Source organism: Cyprinus carpio, chromosome A4 (genome assembly GCF_018340385.1).
Source record: "Cyprinus carpio isolate SPL01 chromosome A4, ASM1834038v1, whole genome shotgun sequence".
NCBI classification, from domain to species: domain Eukaryota; kingdom Metazoa; phylum Chordata; class Actinopteri; order Cypriniformes; family Cyprinidae; genus Cyprinus; species Cyprinus carpio.
In genome coordinates, this window is record NC_056575.1 from 8655900 (window position 1) to 8681178 (window position 25279).

Here is a 25279-nt window from a genome sequence, read left to right on the forward strand (position 1 = left end):
ACAATAATATACGTTGGATGTCCCACTATGGAATAAGTCTTTTCCATATCCATCAGGGTTGTGATGGATAGCTCTCACATACCTTGTAGATTTTTTATTTTTTTTGTATATTATTTATGCTACTGTTTTGAAGAGGTAAAATATTAAATTAAAAAGCCACGAAAAGTATTCTAGAGGGCAAATACTCAATTTATGAGGATTTTTTTTTTCTCAAAAACTACACAGAATTTCTATCCATTTGTCAAATATATTAAAACAATTATTGGTGCTACCTATAAATCCAACAAAAACAGCTGTGAATAATTCACAAGATAATGCAAATAATAATAATAAGCCATTATTTACATAACATTAAATAACATTATGTAAAAAAAAATGTAATTTAGATGTCTTTATATTAGTTTAATTCAATTTAAATATCAAGTTAAAAATATTTCTACAAATAAAATATAAAATACTTTAAAATATTCAGTGAAATTCAGTAAGTCAGTGAAATAACATGTCCTGATAGCATCTCCTAAAATCAAAAATTATAAGGGCATAACAGACAACAACAAAAGAATTGCATGGCACTATGATTTCAGAAGTGAATCAAAAACTCATGTTGTATGTTTTTCATTCCAGGAGATTTTCTCTCTCTCTTTTTTTTTTTTTTGCTACACATTCAGAATCTCAGATCGACTTTCGACTTTTAAAGAAATTGCCAGAAAGAACACTTAGTCCCTAGCTGCACATATAAACATCTCCTTCTTCCTCCCTTATGACCGGGGTGCATTTGAGAATATCACTCACTTTGCTAGGATATGAAAGAACCAAGAGCTGAAAGAACATTGCAGTGGCTTCAATACACGACATTCCCAAAGTAAAAAGAACAATCAAATCTTTTATGATTACGCCTCTTTTATTGAATGTTTCAATCAACCAAATATAGACAACCACTGCAATTTACGCAAACCTCACTGGCAAGTACTGCGAGTTTGTGACATACTTTGTATTCTTTTGAAACGGGTACATCCGCTTCTTGCCAGCCTTATTTTTTTTAACCTTAGCTGTATTCTGAGATCAGACAATGAGCAAGTGATGCAATATCGTGGCCTGGCGGACTCAGTAATGTAGTCAATGGTATAAGTCCTACTGCAATTTAAAACTGCTTATCCGAGCTGAATCCAGATGGGAAATCACTCCCAAACAGTTTTCTCTTATAAGCACTCGTCAGGGCTTAGCCAGGGTGGTGTTCATCTCCACACAGAGGATGCGCAAATCACTTTAGTAAAAAAAAAAAAAAAAAAATTTAAGGCCTCATGAGCCATTTGATGAGACGCCGGCTCATAGGCCTCTGTCTCCTGCCTTCAATTTGGTGGGCCCAATGCTTCAGCTCAGTTGCGCATCCACTTCCATTTTCAATATTGCTTCTCCTATCATGGCGAAGAGTCCCTGCAAAGAAAGACAGCCTCATATTGGAAAATAATGGGCCTTGAACTACCTGAGCTGTACAGTCTCTCTACATTCAACAACATTTTTGGTGTTTCTTTCTGTTCATCTGCCATTTAAAATTTCCTGACAAAGCCATATATATATATATTCATCCTAGTTTTACATGTGATAATTCAGCACGTTTGAAGAAGGTGCACCTTAGATTGGGCTACTGAGAAGATGGTGTCAGAGCAATCTGAACTACAGTGGGGTGCGATGTGAGAGGAGGGTGTCTGAAACACCTTTTCACACCCTCCCAAAAATGGCATCCGGTCTGACAGTCGCTGGAGGATTAGTAACTATTCCACCGGGTCCCCGACATGCAAAGAGAGCAGCCAATTAAAACATGAAGGAGGGGACTCGCAAGCTCCTACACAAAAACATGGATAGAAATAAAAAAGGAGAAAGGGGTAGTGTGTTCAAGAGAGAGAGGGAGACGACGAGACAGGAGTGAGATGTAAAGATTCTCAGTTTGCTTGTATATCAACCCCGTTTTTGTCGCTGTGTACCATATGAATCAGGGAAAAAAGCCTCAATCCTGGTTGGCTTTGAACCACCAAAAGAAGCTTGAACTACACACCTAATTTGCAGATTTATGCCAGAACACATTCCCATCAAGCACACACATGCTGTGACATGAGAAACCAAAAAAAAAAAAAAGGAACGAATGCCTCATCCAAGTCTGCCAGATGTTTATAATATTCTCTGCCTTCTGTATTAGGGACTGTGTGTGATAAAGACAAACTGGCTGATAGCTTTCTCTATCTTAGGGGGGTTTCAAACTTCGGGGCCCTCAAAGAGCCATGAGAGGTTTCCAGAGAGTCAATGGGTCCATATTCAACAGTATTTGCCCATTTTATCAAATCAAATTTGATATCAAATAAATTGGCCATCATACGTAAAAATATGTAGCTGCCTTTATATGATAGAAAGGGCCCCATACGGATCGTAAAGAGTGACAGTTGCTGTAGCCACTGTGAAATATGGCGATTAGCTATCTTAATTAGTTATCGTCTCCAGCTCAGCACCCCACCCCCCACCTCTTCTGCATTATGGAAAGTTGTTCTCCAAGGATCGATCATAGCAAAGCTGAGGCAATCATCTTTAATCTCTTTTTTATACCTCCAACTTACACACTAGAAAAAAGGTTGCAAAGTTAGTCAAGGCTGTATCAGAGAGATTCACCATCAGGGTCCAAAATATTAGTCAAATAATGACATCTAAAAGCCACTTCAGCTGATTATCCTTTCAATCTTTCTTACATAGACTTGCCTTGAGAGCCCTCAATAGCATGGAAATAAGCATATTGCTTTGACTATTTCTCTTATGTTTTATGCCTATGAGTTTTGGAGTCTTCCAAATTCACAGCCCTTGCTGAAGGTGAAGGTTAATGCTTCTCATTCAAACAACAGAGGTGTAGGTGCTTAGAATGCCACCTCTATTAACATACAAAAAATTAATTTCATGCTAAGTATGTTTTGAAAAGCTCACCAAAGTCCAAATGCTTCCCTTCCACATTTACAAAAACACTTTAAACACAATTTTTGTAATATTACATCTCATTTTTGTAATGAGGCCATTGTGAGGCCTGTCTGCGCACGCTTTTAGTTCATCCCAGGGACCTCACCTTGTGTGTTTTTGAGTCAATTAGCATTGGGGAAGAGAATGAGCTAGAGGCTAATGGCACTGAATAGAGAGGTGATGTCCTTCAATGTTTCAAATAAAGGGAGAGACTGTACAACGTCAAAGCAGATGGAGGATGGGCCGTCATGTCATTGCCTCTTGTGTGCTGATCAAGGTTTAGCTCCCCCTCCTTGAATCACAGGCTTAATTATTTTAAGAAATGACACAGCGCTGATCTCATATCAATGTAAAAGGGCAACTTTTACAGTAGCAACACCATGTCATTACACTGACTGACGCGTGTGGGTGGGAAAATTGCAGCAAGAGTGCAGGAGAACATCAGTGACATCAATCATCGCTTCATCTTGCCAATTAGTGCTCCCAGATATACACACAGATGAAAATCAGAGTCTCATCTAACTGGCTGACAGACTCTGAGCTCAACCCCCCCAGCCTCCAAAACAGCATCAGCAGTGCCAAAACTTTACAACGAGATGTCTGGTTTTGTTCCTGGGCCTCTGGAGTCATTTGTCAGAAAGACAAAGTTGCTTGCATATTTTGACTCCTTTTATTTGCAATCAAGACAAAGCAGACATGACTGGAGTGTGTAGGAGTTGGAATTATTATTTATTTTTTTTGTTCAATTTGCACTAGTGGCTGTGCTCAAAATAAAATATTTATTTGAGCTTTCAAAGATAAACCTTGAACTGAACTGAAAAAAAGGGAAAAAAATCTGACCCTAACACATATGCACCAACAACTGCACTGCTTCTGAGCAGAATGAACTCCAAAGACAATTATACTGCAATTTACAGCATCTCTTTGCCTATAGTGTGTATACAGCAAGTCTTGTTAACAACTGTTTTGTGTAGTACATAAACTAGAGGCTTCATCACAAGCGAGCCTCCATTTTACTGTCAACTGATGTTCAGCACTGCAATCAGGGATTGTCGGCAAGAGATTAAAAGATATTTTCCTCTTCAGGCGGAGTAAATTAGTTTTGGATTAAGGCTGATTGATTGCCGCAGAGGTATACAGCAGTCTGTTTGAAATGCTTAGTTCCAAACACACAAGTCATTTCAACCAAGCTACTCAAGGAAATCATGCTGGATAGAATCAATAGATATTATGTAGCAGGTCCCAGTATTGCTCAAGGTTATCATTAAAGGCTTGTGGTTTTGAAAACATGTGACTGTGTTTCACCTAACACTCAAAAGGCATTGCCTAGTTTATTGACTGTAAAGGCTCCATTGTGATGGAAGATTTAAATGGAAAGCATAAAACTGACCTCCAAAACTCCAACATGACGTAGAAGCTCAAGTGCCAAATGACAACAAATGCATTATAATAGATATTTAATCACATAAAACTTTTAATTGTGTGCTCTACTTTACTTGGATTCATACAAAATAACCAAAGCACAATCTGTGAAGGACGTACAATTGTTCCTACATGCATCCATTCACATTTGCAAATATCTATAATCTCTATTTTGGAAATATATATATATAATTGAATAAAAATAATGAATAAAAATAATGACTATTAAAATACAAACACCACAAATCAGAAAGGTAGACCTGAGTAATAGAATTTCAACATCCATAAAATCATCCTGAATGTGAAAGGTAGACCTACCTACGTAGACCTACCTTTTCTGCAGACCTACCTACTTACAACCAGCCTTCAGGCAGTCAAGGAACGCCCTCCTTCTGCAATGGATATCCTAGCTTTCAGACTGGCCTTAACAAATTAATTGCTGGTTGAATTAAATAATCTCCATTGATTCCCAATGCGACAATAGGATAGGCCAGTATATTGTGGTCTGGGTGTTCTTTAACTTCAAAGGTGTCCCCTCAGCCCCATTACTAAAGGTGATTCTCCAGACTTTTCAGATCAGTCTTTATTATTCGCTCTAGTTGTCTCTCGGCCAAAAACTAAAATTGGTCTACAGGGCAGAGAGAGCAAGGATGGGAGTATGAAAGTTGTCATTAAAACTAGGCATCCCTTGAACCTGTTGAGCGTCACCTACCTGAAGCAATTATTGGGTGTCTCTTTAAGGACAGGCTCTTGTGGTCATTAGTGCAAAGTCACATGTGTCCCTTTGTGTCCACTGGGAGCAGAGAACTCTAGGAGAGTATGTGGTATTAGATTGAGTGTGACTCTACTGGAGTCAGGGAGTTCTTACTAGATTGTGGAAGTATAGTATGGGTAACTTAGATTGGGATTTTGAAAAGTGTTAGGAAAAGATGATGAGATATGCTGGATGAATATAAAAGGATGCTCATGAATCTCAATGGGGCAACTGCCAGTTAAAGAAAGATATATAACACCACATGGCAAGGAAACAAGACAAAATCCTGATTGATTCGATCTGATAAAAATCGATACTTTTTTTTTTTTTTTTTTTTTTTTTTGCTGTTTGTTGAACTTTTAACAGGCAAATTTGCTGTGTTTACCAATATAAAGTTATCTGGTTTGGAAGTGACCTCTGAGTAACTACTATTTACAATGGACCTACTTTGTCCGCAAAATTTTGCAGAAATTCTGCTAATGTGACTGAACTTTAAGACTAAAATCACAATGAATGCTCTCTATAATCAATGAATGCATTGAATCATTCCTGCTAATAAAAGGCACACTGCGTATATATCATACAGGCTCTTGAAAAAGTGCAAGTTAAGGAAGGAAATTTACAGACTGGACCTGTTTGAACTTTAATCGAACACCTGTAAGACTTCAAAAGAAAAGAAAAATCACATATTGCCATGTTTTGTGTTCTCGCAAAACACTGCTGCCTACACGTTCGCATGACGTTTACACCACAAACTGTGCATGATCTAGAAAAATTTACGCAAATCATTGGCACCAAGCGCACACACCCCAGCCTCCTCTTCTCCCTGTGTGACGAAACCGCCTCGTCTTTTAAGTGCGTAAGCGTGACATTCACATTTCCCTAAAGTGCTCTGTGTTTTAGTACGGTGGATGGATAATTAAGCGGGTGGAGGGAGTGGCTCTGAATGGCATTATAAATGCTGCACCATCTCTGCTCACCGTTCACACCACCTGCCTCTCCCTCCTGCACTCACGTTCACCATCAGAGGAATTATTAAAGATTAAAAGGCATTGTGCAAAAAAAGACATCCTCCCCTGACAGATATTATCATTACAACCTTTTATCAAAAAGTGCAAACTTGTTTTTATCCATCTGTCTCCCCCCTCCATGTGTGTCTCACGCTCCATCCTTCACTCTCTCCCTGGGTATTTCAGCACTGAGAAAAAAGGAGAACCAGAGAGAGAGAGCGCAAAAAAAAAAAAGGGAAAGGGAAAAAAGCTAGACTGAGCTCTGTCAATTGGAGTGAGTGCACTACTAAGTCTGGCTTCACTACAAAGGTTAGCAGATCTGACTGTCAATACTGTCAGAGGAATGGAGTCTTAGGGAGGGGAGGGAGCAAAGGAGGTGGAGACACGAAGGTTAGGTGGTGGGGGAGGCAGGAGGGTTTGCTTTGAGAGAAAGAGATACTTTGATATTTCGGAATGTTAGAAGGGTGAATGTGGAGAACTGGAGGTTGGGGATCTAATTACCGGGCCATAATTGGGGGCTAGGGAATAGGTTGCCGTCCTCTCAACTCGCTGCAGATCAATTATGTTAAGAGAACATCTGTAAGTAGAACTTAATGAGGTCCATTAGAGCAACATGCGCTGCCTTCCCTAACGGTGCTTGTCAGCTTCTTGGATGAGCTGGAGTGTGCTGCTAACTAGGGACCTGGTGAAGGTGCTTAAATAGGCAAGGAGACGTGCGGGCCGGCTCAGGTCTATTTTGCTTTGCTGCCAGGGAGGGAACGAGACCGCGAGCGAAGAAACAGCCATCGTGGGGAGAAGGAGGGGAATCTTTTTAGAGTGGGAGCGAGGAGGAGTTGCACAGAGGCGGGCTGCGCGTTTTTAACCCGCTCGCCTGGAACTTGACAAGGGAACCGGCTATATTTGAGCTATCATCTCATCTTAATCAGCAACTTTTCCTCGGTACAGTATCTTTCAATCAGATTTTTTTTTTCCCTCCTCAAACATATTCTGCTCTGCAGCTTGATTAAGAAGCTTGGAAACGATTGTTTCGTGCAGTGTTTTAATTTGACCCTAAACCGGAACTAACTGGTGATGATCTTTTGTTCTAATTAAGGATGTTAGGATAAAGGATCTCTGGATAATTGCCAACTACTTTGACGTTTTCTCTCCTAAATAAGGAAGGGAAGAGTTAGAGTCGGTTGTTACAATGTGAGTGACTGTGGTGGGTGTGAGAGAGCATTAGATTCTCTGTACGTTACTAGCAGCGGTTTAAAACTGGGATTAAGTTGAAGCTTCCGTAAAATGAATAGTCGCTGGAGATTCTCAAAGGAGGCTTAAACCAGGGTAAGAGTACCAGGAAATATATTTTTTACTCCAATCCTTTCCCCTTGTGAAGCCCCGTAATTAAACTCCCGCTTTCATTTCTACCACAAAAACGAACCTGCATTCCTCTCGCTCGGATGAAGTGGGGTGGTCGACTCGTCTGTCGGATATCCCTCTCTTTGCTGACGTTACATCGCAAGTCTGTGTGTGAAAGAGAGGGGGAAGGGGTGGTGAGTGTGAGAAAGAGAGAGAGAGTATGGAGAAATAATAAGCAGCTCTTCATTTTAACGATGTCCGTTCGCCAAGACTGCGTGCGCTTCCCGCCACGCGGGCTGCGTGCTGGACTGATTCGCGCGAGCGTCACGCAACGTGACGGACGGCTGAGTTCACCTCGCGCGGCACTGTCTGATGATGGCACTCTCTAGCTCATCGCCCCCAATAATTCAGATATCTTCGGTGAATAATTGACGTGATAATGCGTTAGATGAAGTAGTGGCTGGAGGATAGAAAAAGAAGAAGGGGTTACAGCGTCCCCTACTCTCTCTCTCCCGCTCCCTTTTACTCAGCTTAAAGCATCTCCCCCGCAAATTGCATGATTACCAAGATAGCCCGCTTTGAAATAATTCAATCCATGACAAAACCTAATTACTGGCAGGTAATACCCTGTCAGCTTTAATGCATCTCATCACTCATAATGGAAGCGAGGAGCATTTTATGACCCATCTCATTACTGCTGTATTTTAGGCAGAGAATGATTGGCATGGGGCCACAATCTTACCAACTTTGTTACCATCAGTTCTCCATCTCCACATTCTCGGTTTAGTCACTTCCAAACTGGGCTGACGATAAATTACTACATTGGGGCCATGACAGAAAATAAACTCTACAGTGCGTGTGTGATTATGTTTCCTTTTCTATGTGTGTGTGTGTGTGTGTGTGGGGAGGGAGGGTAGGTGGCACTGAAGGCCTGTGATTCATCCTACCTCGGCAACATGGGCATCAAGCAGTGCTAATTAGACTGAACAGGTGTAACCAATGGGCGAGGGATAGCTTTAGTAACACAGACTGAAAAAAAAAAACTGTGAAAACATTTACATTTATTACTCTCTCTCTCACACACACATACACACACACACACACACAGTTACAATTTTTATCTGGATATTCATGGACTTTGATTTTGCAGGTGCACAGTGATCACATACATAAAGCATGAAAGTTTATGATCAATAATGGAAAATGATCATTGTGTGGCCTGAGGTAATACATCTTGATTTATTCCTAAACGTCTGACGATGAACCAATAATTATAATGCTTTCAGACACAAGATCACACAAAAAGTGCTAGATACTGTAGGTTTATGCAAAAGTTATCAGTTTTTTACTTAAAAAGGGTATTTTTAAATGTGTGATTACAGATGACACAGTTGGCGAGACATGCTTTTTACAGCTGTTCTCTTTATTATTATGTTTTCATTTTGAATGACTATGTTGAAGCCTAAAATAATTAGCCTCTTAAGTAACTTAGATCAGTGATTCCCTACTAGAGGTACATGGACACCAAAGGCACTTAAAAGGTTTCAGGGGTTACCTGAAAAGATTTAGGTATAAAACAAAATAGTGCATAATGTGTGCATAATGTACACTACTTGGTGAGTTTATCTTACACCTACATTATTGTTTTTAAGTGACTAACAATACAGTTAATGCTAAATGATATCCAGTGTAAATATGAGTTAAAAAGAAACACATTTATGGTTTGCTGATTGAACCAAATTCCTAGGAAACACTGTTTTAGATTATATCAATGATTTGTAAGTCAGCTAAGGCTGCTCTGATTAATTTGGTTTGAATACTTAAATACTGAATGAATTGGGTGTTGATTTAATATGAAACCAAAATATTCCTCGATTTAAAAACTTGTGTGCACCTGATGTGTACTTATTCATATACTGTAATGTAGCCTGCGTTTACTTACACTCTTAAAATTAAATGTTCCTTAGTGATTTATTGCAGCACCTTATGATCAGCAAAGAGCCTTTTTTTCCATTTTTGTTATATAGGATTCTTAAGTCATTTATAAGCTTTTTTCGGAGATTAAAAAGTTTTTGATATTAAATGATGAGCCTATGTTCTTTATATAAGCATACTGGCTTCTCTTTTAAAGCGTCATTATATAAATGGCTTTATAAATAAACAAGATAAAAAGTTATTTGTGAAATAAAGGTTCTTATATAAGGCATCAGGATGTGAAAACCTTGTTTGTTCTAACTGGAATCTGTATCTTTCAGAGTGTATTTACCTGCATTCAGAAGTAATAATGTAATTACGATTCAAACAGATGCACGTGCACAAACACACGTCGCTAAAATGACAGACATATGTTTGCATAAATATGAATCACACCGGTTCTGCTATAAAACACTGTAGCACCACGAAGTTGTTGCCTAGCTGCTTAAACAAAGAGAGAGAGAGCGAGTGTAAACGTGTAGTACAGAGCTCATAGCATGTTTGCGCGCGCGTCTCAGAGAGGTGAGCATTAAGTTTGTGTTAGCGAGCGCGCGCTCCGTTACTCCGGCTGTCGGTAATAACCGAATGACCTTTTCCTTCTCGTGTAATGTCTCACTGGTGAGGGATTGGGTTTGAAGATAATAAAGCTAGGCTTCACTATTCCTCGTTCCTCACTCACTGATGGGCAAGTTGTTGTGAGCTTTCTCAGAATACTCAATACATGACGGCTCGCGTGAGAACACCTGTAGCTTTTGGTGTGAACTACTACTCGTAGATGATCCATGTGGACCTCATTATTTTCAACCTGAAGATCACTCTTATCCGCGGTGCAATGTCAGATTCGTGAACTTTTGCTCCGAGGAATATTGAGTTGGAGTCGGTGCACTATCCTAAGTTAACCTTCTGCATAACTTGGTGAAGAAGGTGAGTGAGTTGTGTTTTAATTGTCTTTTCCGAACGGACTTGCTCCAATTCTTTTGGACTATTTGCTTAATCAACCGAGTTTGCTTTTTAGACTTTGATGTCAAATACAAAATTCAGGCTTGTGTGGAATGTAAATGGATCGGATCATTAATGCATGCGATTCAAATTATTTCAGAAAAAATGATCCTGCGGAGTCAGGTGTGTTGTCATTTTTTTTGCAAACAGCAGAGCAATGGACAAACACGGAATGATGTGTCTTTAGGAAACTTCATTGCAACCCATAACGAACATTCAAGCTATGTGCATATAAATTACAAACAACAGCTAGACAGTATTATTGCAGTAAGACAGCAACATATATAGTATGTGTGGATGTGCATGTATAGTATGCACGAGAATGATAATAAACACACATTATTTACATTAAAGTTTGTGCATTTAAAAACAAGTCTTAATTCCGGGAATTAAGTGCAGTTTTAAGATTGAAAGATGCTGTAAAAGGTGTTGGTAACAGCATTCGTGTTTATATACTAAAAATACGCCATGCTTGACAAAATATGATTGCGTTTTAGTATATGCGAGTTCCTGTCTATGTTGTCTTTTGTATATATCCAACTTGGTGCCTCTTACTGTACGCGCACTGAAATAGGCGAATAGCAAGAGGCACGATAGGATTATAAGATTACGGCGCGCGCGAAGGGGTAAAGCATATGCCTTTGTCATCCGCTGTCATTTGTTCGCCGCCACTTGCCTCGCCACGGCTGCTGGTCGATCTAATTTCATAGTCGAGCACTGTTGTGACAAACGGTCTTAACAGCGTGTGGCGCTGAGCGATAGCGGTTCGCTCTTTCCTTCTTTCTCCCTCCCGCGTTTTGTTGATTGGTGTTTTCGTCGTCTTCACTCTTTTCCTGCGGATTGTTACTTGTAACAAAAGCGAAGCACCCTCGCGCGGGTACAGCTGCTCACTTCACGCGCATCTTTGGCTCGCGCCTCGTCTTGTTGCATGGTGTTTCTGGGAGCCGACGCGGGTCAACCAATGCAGAAAAGGGAGAAAAGTTTCGGTAAGAGCTGCGTTTTGCATCCTATGAACGCGAGTGTGATGTGTTTAAATATGTGGCTGAGTAGTTGGGATGTTTCTATGCGTATATTTTGGCAGTTTTGTCTAACCTCATACAGCTGCATTTTACCGAAGCGACGCGTTTTCCTTATTCCCCCCGTGTGAATTGGCGTGGTTTGCTTAGACAATTGTGATTAACGTTTAATATGATGTGCCGTCGCGTATCACCGTTTCTAACACGTTAACGGTTTCATTTTGTCGTTTTGCAAGCTGCAAATCTTATTGGCCTTTTCCATGCACTACGCTGCCATGGCAACAGTAATTAAACTGATAAGAGGGTGAAATGTCAGCATCTCCGGCTCGCGCAGCTGTGATGTGAAATCAAATTGGTACTTTGCGCCAGGTGTTTGCCAAGTCTCGCCTGAATTTTCCCCATCAGTGTCTGCGAACGGTGAGGCGCACAAAGAGCATCGTATCACTGTGCGAACGGGACATAATGAAAGATCTGAGTGAGCGAGCGAAGACAAAAAAAGACACCCATGTCCCAGGCCTGTAGAAAAGAGAATTTTGGTTGCGAATTCGATTGCGCGTAATGGGTTCGGTTCAGTAACAGTTCCACTAATGATCCTTTTTAGTACTCTTGAGAAAGAAATAGTTCGGGAGAAATTGCGATTCGTGTTGCATTCACTGCCCTCACCAATTTATTAGCAACTCGTGAGATAATTTCAGATTTCATCAGCCCCGATATTACAAATAAAAAATACATTTAATTCAGTTCTTCCAAAAGATGTGTTTAGATTGACTTGACTTGTCGTAGACTTTTGAGATGCGGCTTAAATGCAGTCTAATAATTGGTCCTGCTCATATAAGTGAAAGTGTTAAACAAAAATGTGGTGACCTATTTCATTAAGCATTCATTTATTTTCATAAAATAGGCCTACTGACTCATAATGTGTACCTTAAAGTGCTTATCTCATGGCATTCAGTCAGTTTAAGCCTCACGAGCCTCAAGTACAACATAACACAGGGGCAGTTCTTGGTTCATTTCGACTCGAATATGACAAAAGTCATTTTTGAGGTTCAGTCAAGCGTCAAATTAGTTCAGTAACAGCTCCGACTGGTACAAAAGTATATTTGATTCGCTAAAAGAACCATCTCATAAGAGTTATTATAAGTTCAGGTTCGGATTACCTTGTTCAGTCTGCATGTATTTGATTCACTAAAAAGAACCGACTCATAAGAGTCATTCGTTCGGGATTCGGGCTATAGCAATGTATGTTTTTGATTCACTAAAAAGAACTGGCTCATAAGAGTCATTCTTTATGCAATCGAACCACTCTGGTCTTGCATGATTCTGAATGACTAAAAAAGAACCTGTTAAGATTCATGCGTTCAGAAACTAAAGCGGTCGTGCTGTAGATTCAAAGAACAGCATTGCAGATAACACTATCAGAGTTTTTCAATATAGTGTTCTGCATCAGTAGAAAATCTTTATGAAAATCATTTAGTTTTTGTATATTTTAAAATGACTACCCAGGCCCAATTTCAGCACGTTAGATTAATCTTTTGCTTACTATTTGATATAGAAAAATCGATGAGGCCAAGAACATCCCACACTCCCATTAGAAAAAATCTGAATTGGGAATCCAAGCCTGTGAATAGAAGGGCTAGTTCGTTTGTGCAACAATCGATTCATTTAGGACTTAACGTGATTGCGGACTGAGTGGAGTTGAAACTCTAACTTCTTTGGCTTGGTAATGAGAGGCGGTGACTTTGTTGTGTTAACCAGGCGAGCTGGGATAGTGTGGATGAGTGGGACAGAAAAAGGACGCATAGCAGAGGAAATCAGCCATGTGCTACTCTTACAATCCAATCCAGCCAATTAAAAGCTCAACAGCTTAAACACAATGGGGCAAACAGTGCGGCGGTGCTACCTGTCTGATGTGCTTCCTTGCTGTTTTCCCCGCATCGAGCCCTCTCCTTTGAATAAACTCAAAATAAAGCATCATAAAAAAGCCAGCGAGGTCGAAGGAATCATCATTATCCCTTGCCTCATTTTCATTGAATGTTTCTACATCTTAACGAGCATGGTCCTACAGCAGAAAGAAGTTGTTCACAGTCTAAGCCTATGGTACTGCATCAGATATTTGCTCTAGGCTATAATTATGACCCTGGAGGGATCGGCTACCTGCTGTTCCTTTCCCTGCATTGTAATGCTCAGTTGAATTGAAACAATTTCACACCTGTCCTCAGTCTTACTAATTGGTGCACTGTCTTGTTTATTTTCTGTGAGGGCCAACTGCCACGCTTTTGGCAAATCATTTTTGAAAGTAATTATCGTCAAGGCCACATGTTAAAAAAAAGAAAGCGGCAAACTCTCTCTCTGTTAGGTAGGGCAGAGTCTTAATGGTTTCCAAATGTGTTGACATGCATGACTATTTAAAGGGACAGTGCACCCAAAAATATATTCCAACATCATTTACTCACCTTCATGTCATTCCAATGATTGTATGACTTTCTTTCTTCCGTAGAACGGAAAAGGGATTGAAAGTGTCAATTAATATTCATTGCATTATATCCATGCAATAAAACAAGTTTCTATTGACATGAATGTGAGTAATGATGTCAGAATTTTCATTTTTGAATAAAGTACCACAAATTTCCTAAATGTTACACCAAATGTTTCACAAACTTTTCTTGTCAAGACAGATTCACACAGCCCAAACAAGGCTTTTTAATCTCATATTCCTCTATGAATGTATTTCAGCAAGATTGCCTGGACAACGCATCGCGGCGACGAGTGCATTATAACTATCCCAAGGGAGGTCCTCAATTCAGTCAGAGACACTCAATTTACCACAGCTGAGAAATCTCTCGGTGACCCTCTCACTCAAAGTTCGCAATTTCTCACTGCTTGCACTCTCACCCCCTACAAGAGCAGCATATACATTAGCTGGAATCTATGGCTCTGACAGCTTCCCCTGCACAAGGTGAGAAATGGGGACTATCTCAGTGGTAGGACAACGAGGCAGAATCAGACGTGCTTGTAAAAATGTAGGACAAAAACTTTTTGGGCCGGGACAAAAAATGAGGGGCCGGAGCAGTGGCGTATGGGGGAGCGGGGTACAGCTTACTCTCCTCTGTATGAAAGGAGAATACTAATGACAGGCCTTCAGCATGAGACCACATTGTTCCCTCTCTACCCAACAAAGCCCTTTCACGCCCTGTAAAGGGCTACACAATGACTGCTCTAGGGGCAAGCTTTGGCCCCTCCCTTAAAGAGGGGGAAAGAGGAGGATGTTAGCTACATTGGCTCCTTGTTATTGTTGACCAAAAAGTGTGTGTTGATCTCTTGACTGAAATACACAGCACATGATTGACTGTCAAAAGTCACCAGCAACCATGTTCTCACCTGTCTGTGTAGGTATACAAATGCTCTCTGTCCAGCCGGACACCAAGCCGAAGGGCTGTGCCGGCTGCAACCGGAAAATCAAGGACCGCTACCTGCTGAAGGCCCTGGACAAGTACTGGCACGAAGACTGCCTCAAGTGCGCCTGCTGCGACTGCCGACTCGGCGAGGTGGGCTCCACACTGTACACCAAAGCCAACCTCATCCTCTGTCGGAGGGACTACCTACGGTAAGAGAAAAACTTGCTATTTGTGTCATAACACACGCCCTAGACGCTACAGATTGTAAGTTACAAATGTCATGGAAAATAGCTGAATTTGTACCACATTCAAAAGAGAACACTCTAAGGGCCTTGCGTCAAATCCCAAACAAAGCAAGTGCCACAAAAAGCCATATTGCTGCTAACACTGGCTTTAATGGCTGCCCTTAACGCACAGAGTACTCCCATGCTGTTAGATATCCTTTGCTCTTCATAATAGAAAAGGAGCTCAAAGGGGATCTTTATGAGCCTATATAAACTGCTGCCATTTCTATGAGTTTTCAATGGATTCACTTGTTGGATCCAATCAAACACACTGAGGCTTGATAGATGGGCATTGTTTAGCAAGAGACCACCCTGGTTCTTGTTCAATCAGCTTACCTTTGTCCACTGATGGAAGGGTTTCCTAAGAAACCCAACCTCTGAATTTCTTGCTTTTCTATGTGTGCACCCAGCATGCAGCACTTTTAAAGCAACAAGTCTGCAAGTATGGATTTTTGGCATACAGATCAATATAGACTCCAGTATCGGTCATCTGTTGTACAACTTCTTGTTTTCTCTTAATAAGTAAAAAGGAAAGAGTGGATAAGGTACTTTCATGTAGGATTGCATGATATGGAGAAAAACATATGCAATAAACTTTTGATGCAATCAAATCAATTTCAGTTGTTTAAAGTAGATTTAAAGCCAGAAAATGATGACACATATTATATGCATATATTCGGTTCTACCTGGGTAAAAAAAGAATCACTCAAACTTCTCAAAGTGACCAGCAAATGATGATATTCTACAAAAAGAATGACTATCAAACTGAAATCTAAAAACCTCACAGCTCATTTTTCATGTATTTGATCTTTGATTGGCTAAACACAAACTACTTTTTTTATTAATGCATTAAAATCAATTAGCATTGTTATGATATTTTCAAAATTTGATGTAATTATATCAAAATATATCATGCAACTTTTTGGTTCTACGTTCTACAATACAGCATTTTGTTCCCTTCTAGTGTCTCTACCTAGAAGTTACACATGCTTGTGTTAATAAACCCATGTACACACGTGTGCTACGTATGTGTATAAAATGATAGAAATGCTCAACGGGACGCTCCAGGGAGTCACAGCTTTGTGAGCGTGCTAGAAGCTACAGTAGGCAGGAGGCGCTTTTGAAATGGCACAGTCATTTAATTTTGGCTCCATGGGCGATGAGAGAGTCTCCATTAGGCGCGGTACACTAGCAGGCTTTGTGGAAAACGAGACTGTAAGGCATCGCCAGAGGGCCAGAGGCAGGCTGAGATTACCATCTCGCAGTAAGCCTCATTGACTGTGCCCTGCTAAACTGCATCTTCATTCACGACGACGCTTACAAGTTTGTGCCTCAAACAACAGCGGCAACCGAGATAGATGGCACCAGATGTGTCATTAGGAGATGTGGAGATCGGTCTTCATGGTACGGCGACGGTTGGTACCAGATGCTGACTGATAAGGTTCTTGTGCATGGGTATGTTCTGTAATATCTCTTTTAATAATTTTACAACACCGCTAGCGAGGGAAGAGAGAGGCCAACTGCGCCCCATGTGATTCTTTCATCTTCAAAGTTCAAGGTGACTGAATTGATTCGATTCTAGCCATCATATGAGCGCCAGCGTCTCCTCGCCAGCAGCAAATTAGGGGCGAAGTATGGCACCAGTCCCAGATCCTCAAATCACATCTGCAACACAACAAAGAGAAAAGCAGCCTCCATTGAGGAGCCAATCAATCGCCAGTCCGTATACAAAGCATTCAGACGCACTCCCCTCGACTGGGATCGTTTCCTTATTTATTTTCTTAAGTTAGTGCCGGTGAGATAAGAGATAGAATTAATCCTTCCTCTTTGTTCTGTGTTCTATTTTCGCCCCTTCTTATTCTGAGTAAATTATGCTTGGATTTAGTTTTTACAAGATTCCCCCACCCCCAAGTCTGCACAAAATCAATCCATTCCTGTTTAGCAGTGTGGCATGTTATTAAGGCTGACATAACCAGGGTTAATAGAATTTTCAGGGGTCTACAACCATGAGCGATGTGATCTACCAGCTGAGAAATAATAATCCCTATCGCAACACACAAAAAACAAATTAAAAAGAAAGAAAAAAAAGATTTATGCCTTCCTGGACCTGTCTCCCTTAGTACGTATTATCAACTATGATGTGGGGGTTTGGTAGTTTTAGATTAGTCAGAGGCGAGAGATGGATTTGTGTTTTATTTTCGGTCTGGGGAAGGAATATCATTCCTGAATATCAATTCATATTCAAAGCATCGAGAAGGTAATTATTGATGAAAAGCATTATCGGGCCCGGCTCTCCCTGAATGCTCTTATGGCTCCGCAAAATATGGGGTAAATGGTATTGGCCTGTCATAATCAAAACAAATGATTCTCTTGATACCATGCAGGCATCTCTGTTGATAATAAAGGTTATAACCGGCGTGCCAATGTTTATGCCAATGTGGTTACATTTCATAGCGGGGAGCGATAAAGTTAAAAGTAGCAGACAAAAAAGCAACGGACAAATTTAAGTTAAAAAAAAACAGGCAAAAACTGAAACCCGTGTCAGAAAAGTAGTTACAGACAGAAAAGCCCAGGGTGCAAGCAGGAAGAGGGAAGCTGTTAGGCATCAGTTAAATGGAAAACTGTAAATTTCAGGATCCATTTTAAAGACAGCACAGGGTGACCACTTATTTATTTATCTATCTATTCATTCATTTTTTTTTTTAATCCAACTTAAGAATGACTATCAAACTGAAATCTAAAAACCTCACAGCTCATTTTTCATGTATTTGATCTTTGATTGGCTAAACACAAACTACTTTTTTTATTAATGCATTAAAATCAATTAGCATTGTTATGATATTTTCAAAATTTGATGTAATTATATCAAAATATATCATGCAACTTTTGGTCTAGTTCTACAATACAGCATTTTGTTCCCTTCTAGTGTCTCTACCTAGAAGTTACACATGCTTGTGTTAATAAACCCATGTACACACGTGTGCTACGTATGTGTATAAAATGATAGAAATGCTCAACGGGATGCTCCAGGGAGTCACAGCTTTGTGAGCATGCTAGAAGCTACAGTAGGCAGGAGGCGCTTTGAAATAGCACAGTTCATTTAATTTTGGCATGGGCGATGAGAGAGTCTCCATTAGGCGCGGTACACTAGCAGGCTTTGTGGAAACGAGACTGTAAGGCATCGCCAGAGGGCCAGAGGCAGGCTGAGATTACCATCTCGCAGTAAGCCTCATTGACTGTGCCCTGCTAAACTGCATCTTCATTCACGACGACGCTTACAAGTTTGTGCCTCAAACAACAGCGGCAATGAGATAGATGGCACCAGATGTGTCATTAGGAGATGTGGAGATCCGTCTTCATGGTACGCCGACGGTTTGTACCAGATGCGACTGATAAGGTTCTTGTGCATGGGTATGTTCTGTAATATCTCTTTTAATAATTTTACAACACCGCTAGCGAGGGAAGAGAGAGGCCAACTGCGCCCATGTGATTCTTTCATCTTCAAAGTTCAAGGTGACTGAATTGATTCGATTCTAGCCATCATATGAGCGCCAGCGTCTCCTCGCCAGCAGCAAATTAGGGGCGAGTATGGCACAGTCCCAGATCCTCAAATCACATCTGCAACACAACAAAAGAAAAGCAGCCTCCATTGAGGAGCCAATCAATCGCCAGTCCTACAAAGCATTCAGACGCACTCCCCTCGACTGGATCGTTTCCTTATTTATTTTCTTAAGTTAGCGCCGGTGAGATAAGAGATAGAATTAATCCCTTCCTCTTTGTTCTGTGTTCTATTTCGCCCCTTCTTATTCTGAGTAAATTATGCTTGGATTTATTTTACAAGATTCCCCACCCCCAAGTCTGCACAAAATCAATCCATTCCTGTTTAGCAGTGTGGCATGTTATTAAGGCTGACATAACCAGGGTTAATAGAATTCTTCAGGGGTCTACAACCATGAGCGATGTGATCCTACCAGCTGAGAAATAATAATCCCTATCGCAACACAAAAAAACAAATTAAATAAGAAAAAAAAAGATTTATGCCTTCCTGGACCTGTCTCCCTTAGTACGTATTATCAACTATGATGTGGGGGTTTTAGGTAGTCAAAGACAGAGGCAGAAATCATTTTGGTCTGGGGAAGGAATATCATTTATGAATATCAATTCATATTCAAAGCACCGAGAAGGTAATTATTGATGGAAAGCATTATCGGGCCTGGCTGAATGCTCTTATGGCTCTCAAAATATGGGTAAATGGTATTGGCCTGTCATAATCAACAACAAATGATTCTCTTGATACCATGCAGGCATCTCTGTTGATAATAAAGGTTATAACCGGCGTGCCAATGTTTATGCCAATGTGGTTACATTTCATAGCGGGGAGCGATAAAGTTAAAAGTAGCAGACAAAAAAGCAACGGACAAATTTAAGTTAAAAAAACAGGCAAAAATGAACCCTGTCAGAAAGTAGTTACAGACAGAAAAGCCCAGGGTGCAAGCAGGAAGAGGGAAGCTGTTAGGCATCAGTTAATGGAAAACTGTAAATTTCAGGCATCCATTTTAAAGACAGCACAGGGTGACCACTTATTTATTTATCTATCTATTCATTCATTTTTTTTTTTAATCCAACTTCAATTTTCCTCTACAGTGGTTTTACTAAGATTGTAAATGCAAGCAAACTCACAGAGCAGTCAACATGACTGGATTTATTACTGTTATGGAAAGCTGGCTATCGGTGAAAGATAACCAACATGTAAAGCATGGTTTGGTTGTAATAACTTGTATTTTTTTCTCCTCTTGCCCCTCATTCAGGAACCACTTTGTGGTCCACATCTACCTTGTGCTGTGTAAACTTTTGGAAATGAACCATAAAAATGTATCTCTCACTTTTTCATACAGTATTTGCATCTGGAGTCACACCGTAGATTGTATGCATTTATGGATGTGCCATATGTTTATCTGTAGGTCAACAAAATGTGAGTAATCTTTGAAGTCAAGAATTTTGACAAATTGAGCTCAACGGAATTGGTTTTGTGATTCATTTCGGTTGCACACTCACAGATAAAGTTATAATTACCTAGTTGCTTGATGAAATTATGATTTCAGGATGTACATTTTGAATGAAAGGATGGTGTTAAGATAAAGTAGTTGTATTAAAAACTGCAGGTGGCTTACACAATTTATAAAAGAAAAAAATAGCATACCTCAGATACAATCGTTGCTCTTCACCGCCATGCAAAGTGAAGTTTGGCTTCTATCTCCCTTGAGAAGCGTCATACTTGGGTCTCTGCCATGGAGAAGTCCAAAGAGTCACCCCCTAAGGAGACAGAGACAAATTATTTGAAAAAAATTGCAGTGTGTGGACACAAACTGTGTTCAATCAGCTATTTTAGTTTAATCTATGTTGTGCGCGCTATGCAGGTGTGCAATACTCATTTTTTTTTCTCAGCTAACCTAAGCTAACACTCTCCTTGTAATTTGGAAAAGGTCAGAAATTCATAACTTCGTAGTTCACAAGTTCTCTTGTTCTTTAGTGCTCTAGTTTATGCCCTCAACTGATAGGAGCAATAATTCTCGAATAAAAATGCATTTATTGTAAGCTGACGTGACACTAAAGTAACAAAGTTGCTGCTGTGTTGTCTGTAAAAGGTTAGGCTGGTCTCTCCGGCGGGACTAGCGCAGTACAGCCCGGTGTATTTTGTCTTGTGTTTTCCTCAGTCATTTTGAAGCTAGCTGAAAGATTGAGGCCATCTCTTGTTCTAATGACCAGTGCAGATGTTCACAAACAGTGCAGTGCTCTCTGTCTCTGAAGGGCGTTGAGCACGATTTCGGTTATAGCAAACATTTCATTTTGTTTCTCTTCAGCCAGTATCAGTGTTGGGAAGTAACTATTGTGACAGTACACAAGTAGCTTTGTAGCATGACAAAATGGTACATTGCTAGTTTTTGTAATGCACACAAACTAGAGGCCTGTCTTCTGTTGATATGAATCAGTTGTTGAAGGTTTGTGCCTTTAAAAAGAAAGTAGGCTTAAATAGAGGCTTAAATAGAATTAGCTACTTTTTCAAAAGGTTAGCTTTAATTTACTTTAGAGGCTTAAATAGAATTAACTACTTTTTCAAAAGGTTAGCTTTAATTTTCTTTACATTTAGAGCATGTTTGGAAAGCTATGACACATTTCAAAGTATGATAAATGAATATACTGGAATGGCTTGTTGTCCTTGAGTTAATGTTTATTTACTTAAAAATTGAGATGGTGAAGTATTGACAACTGCTTTCGGTAGCTTGGAATGTGCTTACTACACATTTTAGCATAGTTCAGCAAAGTCTTTTTTTTTTTCCAGATTATATATTAAATATTGTTTTGATATCGAATCCGCATGAAAACCGTTTCTCATCTACAGCAAAAAGACAGCCTTTAAACAGAAGGTGAAATATGCTCTTTTGAATAAAGACCTGTATTAATATAAAATCCTTTAATGACATGCATAAAACAAAACAGCTGACAGAAGAACAGTTTACCATTCATGTTGAGATATTGAACATCAGTGTGATTAAAATGCTAGACAACACTTCAAACATGTTGTTTAGTTTTAAAACATTAAGACTCTTTATGAGCATCACACGTTACTTGCCAGCGCCATCTCTAGCTGACAAATTTCTAGGCCCTGGGGGACGAGTTTGCAAGGTCGCCTTTTGAAAACATTCTGCGCCCTACATAAAGCAGTTTTCTGTGGGTGCACCTGTGCTGTAATTGTTTTTTCCCCCTTGTCTGTCTTTTAAAAGAATGGCTTTTTCTTAAAGCTAGTTGTTTTTATACTTATATTTTTGTTATGATATTTTGTTTTGCATGTTCATCTCCAGATCTGTTGATGGCTTTAAAAAAAGCTAGACAGCCCAATTAGTCAAGAAAACAATTCTCCATTATGTGGGAAGTTGATGCATAACATTTCCATGAACCTTTTTAAATCAACATCAAAAAAGTTTTATTAAAATTTGAATTTGAAGGGAGAATGGATAATTTTGGTACTTTGACTTGTCACAGCATCCATAATAATTAAAAACAATTAGCAAAGTGTTGTTAAAAAAGTTTTATACTTTTAATGTCAAAACCATTCCAGAATTCTGTTGGTACTTCCTGGAGAGTTTGATTTATCCTGCCATCATTTTCAGACTGTGCGGCCTTATGAACTCTGATTTCAAAAGAGGAATTATTGATGACTTGAAGGAGTTAAATCCTTGTGGAGAGGTGCTCCAATAGGAGTGGCCCTTAGTGTTGCGGGATCACAGGCACTTGAAGTGTGGATTCAGCAGGTGTGCCGTTTCTTTCAGCCACAGATAGCATTTTGTCTCAACGGCACTCGTTACAACAGAGCACTCAGCGTGTACGAAAGGACTTCTTCCCAGTGAAGATTTTAATGGTGTTGTGGCTCTGGACACTTTATCTCCTCATCCCCCTCGTCTCATTAGAAAGCCCCTCACCGTCTTCTGTTCCTTTCTGCTGAGCTTCGGTCTTTAATACTGTGAATGAAACCTTGTAATGACCAGTTTTAATGCAGGCCAGGTTATTGTTGGCACTCAAGTGTAAGTTTGTTTAGTCCTTTAAAAAAAAAAAAAAAAACGAATTTATTCACTCTTGTGTCATTCCAAACGTGTATGGCACTCTTTCATCTGTGGAAATGAAGGAGAAATTTACAAGAAAGTACAAGTTGTCCTTTTCCGTTCAAATACAATGAAACAAAGTTTGAGATTTGGTGCTTTTTTTGCAGCATTTTTGGTGAACTATTCCTTTATGATTCGCTTTAAAAATTAGCATGCTTTCAAACTTAGCCACATTGATGAGATTAATGTACATTTAAATGTAAAATTTACTTTTCAAACACCTGGGAGTTTGTGAAAAATAACAACGCAGTCACAAGCTATACCATAAATCTACTAGAACAACAATAATGACCCAAGAAAGTTAGTAAGTAAGAATTTCAACGTCTTTTTACGCACTTGCCCATTTTTTTCCCCGTGGCGTCCTGTATGATGCATGCCCCTGGAGGCTGCACAGCGAGCCTCTAAACAGCAGCGTTGTCCACAAGGTGAACTATTCCCCACTGTGCTTTATTATTAATAACTGTCAGCAAGAGGGGGTCACCCACGACAACTCCTTGAAAAGAACCCAGGGCAAGGCAACTAGGCCGCAGCTGGGCGCCTTGTAAAACAATACCCCCCTCCCCCCTCCCTGCTTTCCCGGAGGATGAGTGCTTAAGGCAGGAATAATGCATAGGAGCGATTGGGGAGTATGGCACTGCCATGTTTCCAGCTGTGAAAAATTAAGACGTCACCACCTGGCCCTGTTAAGCATACCTTTTGCCAGAGCACGAAGCTATCTATTAGAACAGGACAGAGCAAAGACAGCATTTGAACATCTCCCTTCCCACCTCCACCTGCAGTCACACCCCCTCCTCATCATTCCACCTGAACTAAAAAAAAAAAAAAAAAAAAAAACAATGATCCCAAAAAAAAAAAAATCATGATGATCCCAACAACTTAACTAAAAAAAAAAAAAAAAAAAAAAAATGAAAAAAAAACCTCAGCCTTTAACTAAAACAAAAAAAAAATATAATATAACCTCAGCCTTAATATAATATAATATAATAATATAATATAATATAATATAATATAATATAATATAATATAATATAATATAATATAATATGTCTTAAGTCGCTGGGGTATATTTTTAGCAATAGCCAAAAAAACATTGTTTGGGTCAAAATTATTGATTTTTCTTTTCTGGCAAAATTTGGCAAAATTAGGATATTAAGTAAAGATCAATTTAATAATACTTATTACTGTACTATAATTTAACGCTTTGTAAAATATTTTTACAAATTCTATGAAAAATGCAACATATGGGCTAACTACAGTACATTAGGCTGTATCTCAAGGGATATGTAAAATTAATTTAGTACTGCACAGTTTATTTATTTCATTTATTTATTTATTTATTTATTTATTTTTGTCTTTGCAGAAACTCACTCTTTTTTAAATAGCGATTGTTGTCGTTCTCTGCATAGCTGCATTGCTGTGGTCAGAGCAATTCCAAATAAGTGTTCCTCCAATCTCCCTACACCACCTCTAATCCAACAAGTTTCCATTAAAATGAATGTTATAACTGAAACAGGCCACTGAAGATGTATGTGGGAGGGTAGTGGTAGAGCAGCAATTTATTTATGCTCACCTCCTTTCCCGTGCACTCTCACTTTGAATGCATTACAAATCCTGCTTTAATTTTCTCCACTGTACCACATAGACATCCAGCTACATCACTCCAATCTCTCCAAATGAAATTGGTTTTGGAGGGGTCAGAGTTCAGCGCACTGGTCTGTGTTATGATTTCCATCTAATCTGTGAGAGGACAATAAAGACCTAATCCGCCCTACCTTTTCCAGGCACTGCTGCACTCTTGAGCCTGCGTATGGGAACCTTGTAATAAGCCGAGAGGGGAAAGAGGGATGACTGTTTTTCAAGTCCTATTTGTTTTGTGGATTTATGGGAAGCGAGCTGTTGGATGGCTTCAACTGTGCCACGAGTAGATAGACTCCATGAGGCCAAGGCTAGATTAAATGTCAACTTTGACCCTGTTTGCTGATCGGAAAGGGCCACCCAGGGGCTTCAAATGGGTTTGATTTGGTCCAGAGCAGAAATAGGAACCCCTGTGGATTTATTCCTGTGGACGGCCACTGTTTCCCCCGCAAAACATGAAAGCTAGAACCCCTTTCACTAAAGTCATTTTATTGCTTTGTACAGCTAAATGTGATTTTATTTTAATGTGTTTTGCTTCACTTGTGTTTTTTATTTGAGATGTTGCATTACTGTATATCTCAACTTGCACCTGCCAATTAACATGTTTACTTTGTCCCAAGAGTGAAATTGGCTGGACAATCGTGCACAGGATGGACGATCACAAAGCATTAGCCAAATGACTTTGAAATACTGTGTGTTTGCAGAATGCCATCATTTCATATTCATGATGCCTGACAGTAGCAGGTGATACCGTGTAGGACTGTTACAGCTACAATGGTCGCCTGTGGAAAAACACCTTG

At 39.7% G+C, this 25279-nt stretch overlaps 1 protein-coding gene across 4 annotated transcripts in view; it reads left to right on the plus strand.

Annotated features, from left to right (window-relative positions):
* The first annotated feature begins 6646 nt into the window (after nt 1-6646).
* LOC109056883 (LIM domain only protein 3) overlaps nt 6647-25279 on the plus strand; it is a 47927-nt gene continuing 29294 nt past the window's right edge. The window contains exons 1-3 of one of the 4 annotated variants that reach the window (XM_042739244.1): nt 11061-11477; nt 14241-14463; nt 14898-15111. In XM_042739244.1, coding sequence (XP_042595178.1) covers nt 14436-14463; nt 14898-15111 — 242 coding nt within the window. In that variant the 5' untranslated portion in view covers nt 11061-11477; nt 14241-14435. Of the gene's footprint in view, nt 7120-9964; nt 10417-11060; nt 11478-14240; nt 14464-14897; nt 15112-25279 lie in introns of those variants that run through there. The other 3 variants (XM_042739255.1, XM_042739250.1, XM_042739239.1) reach the window with 3 other exon arrangements.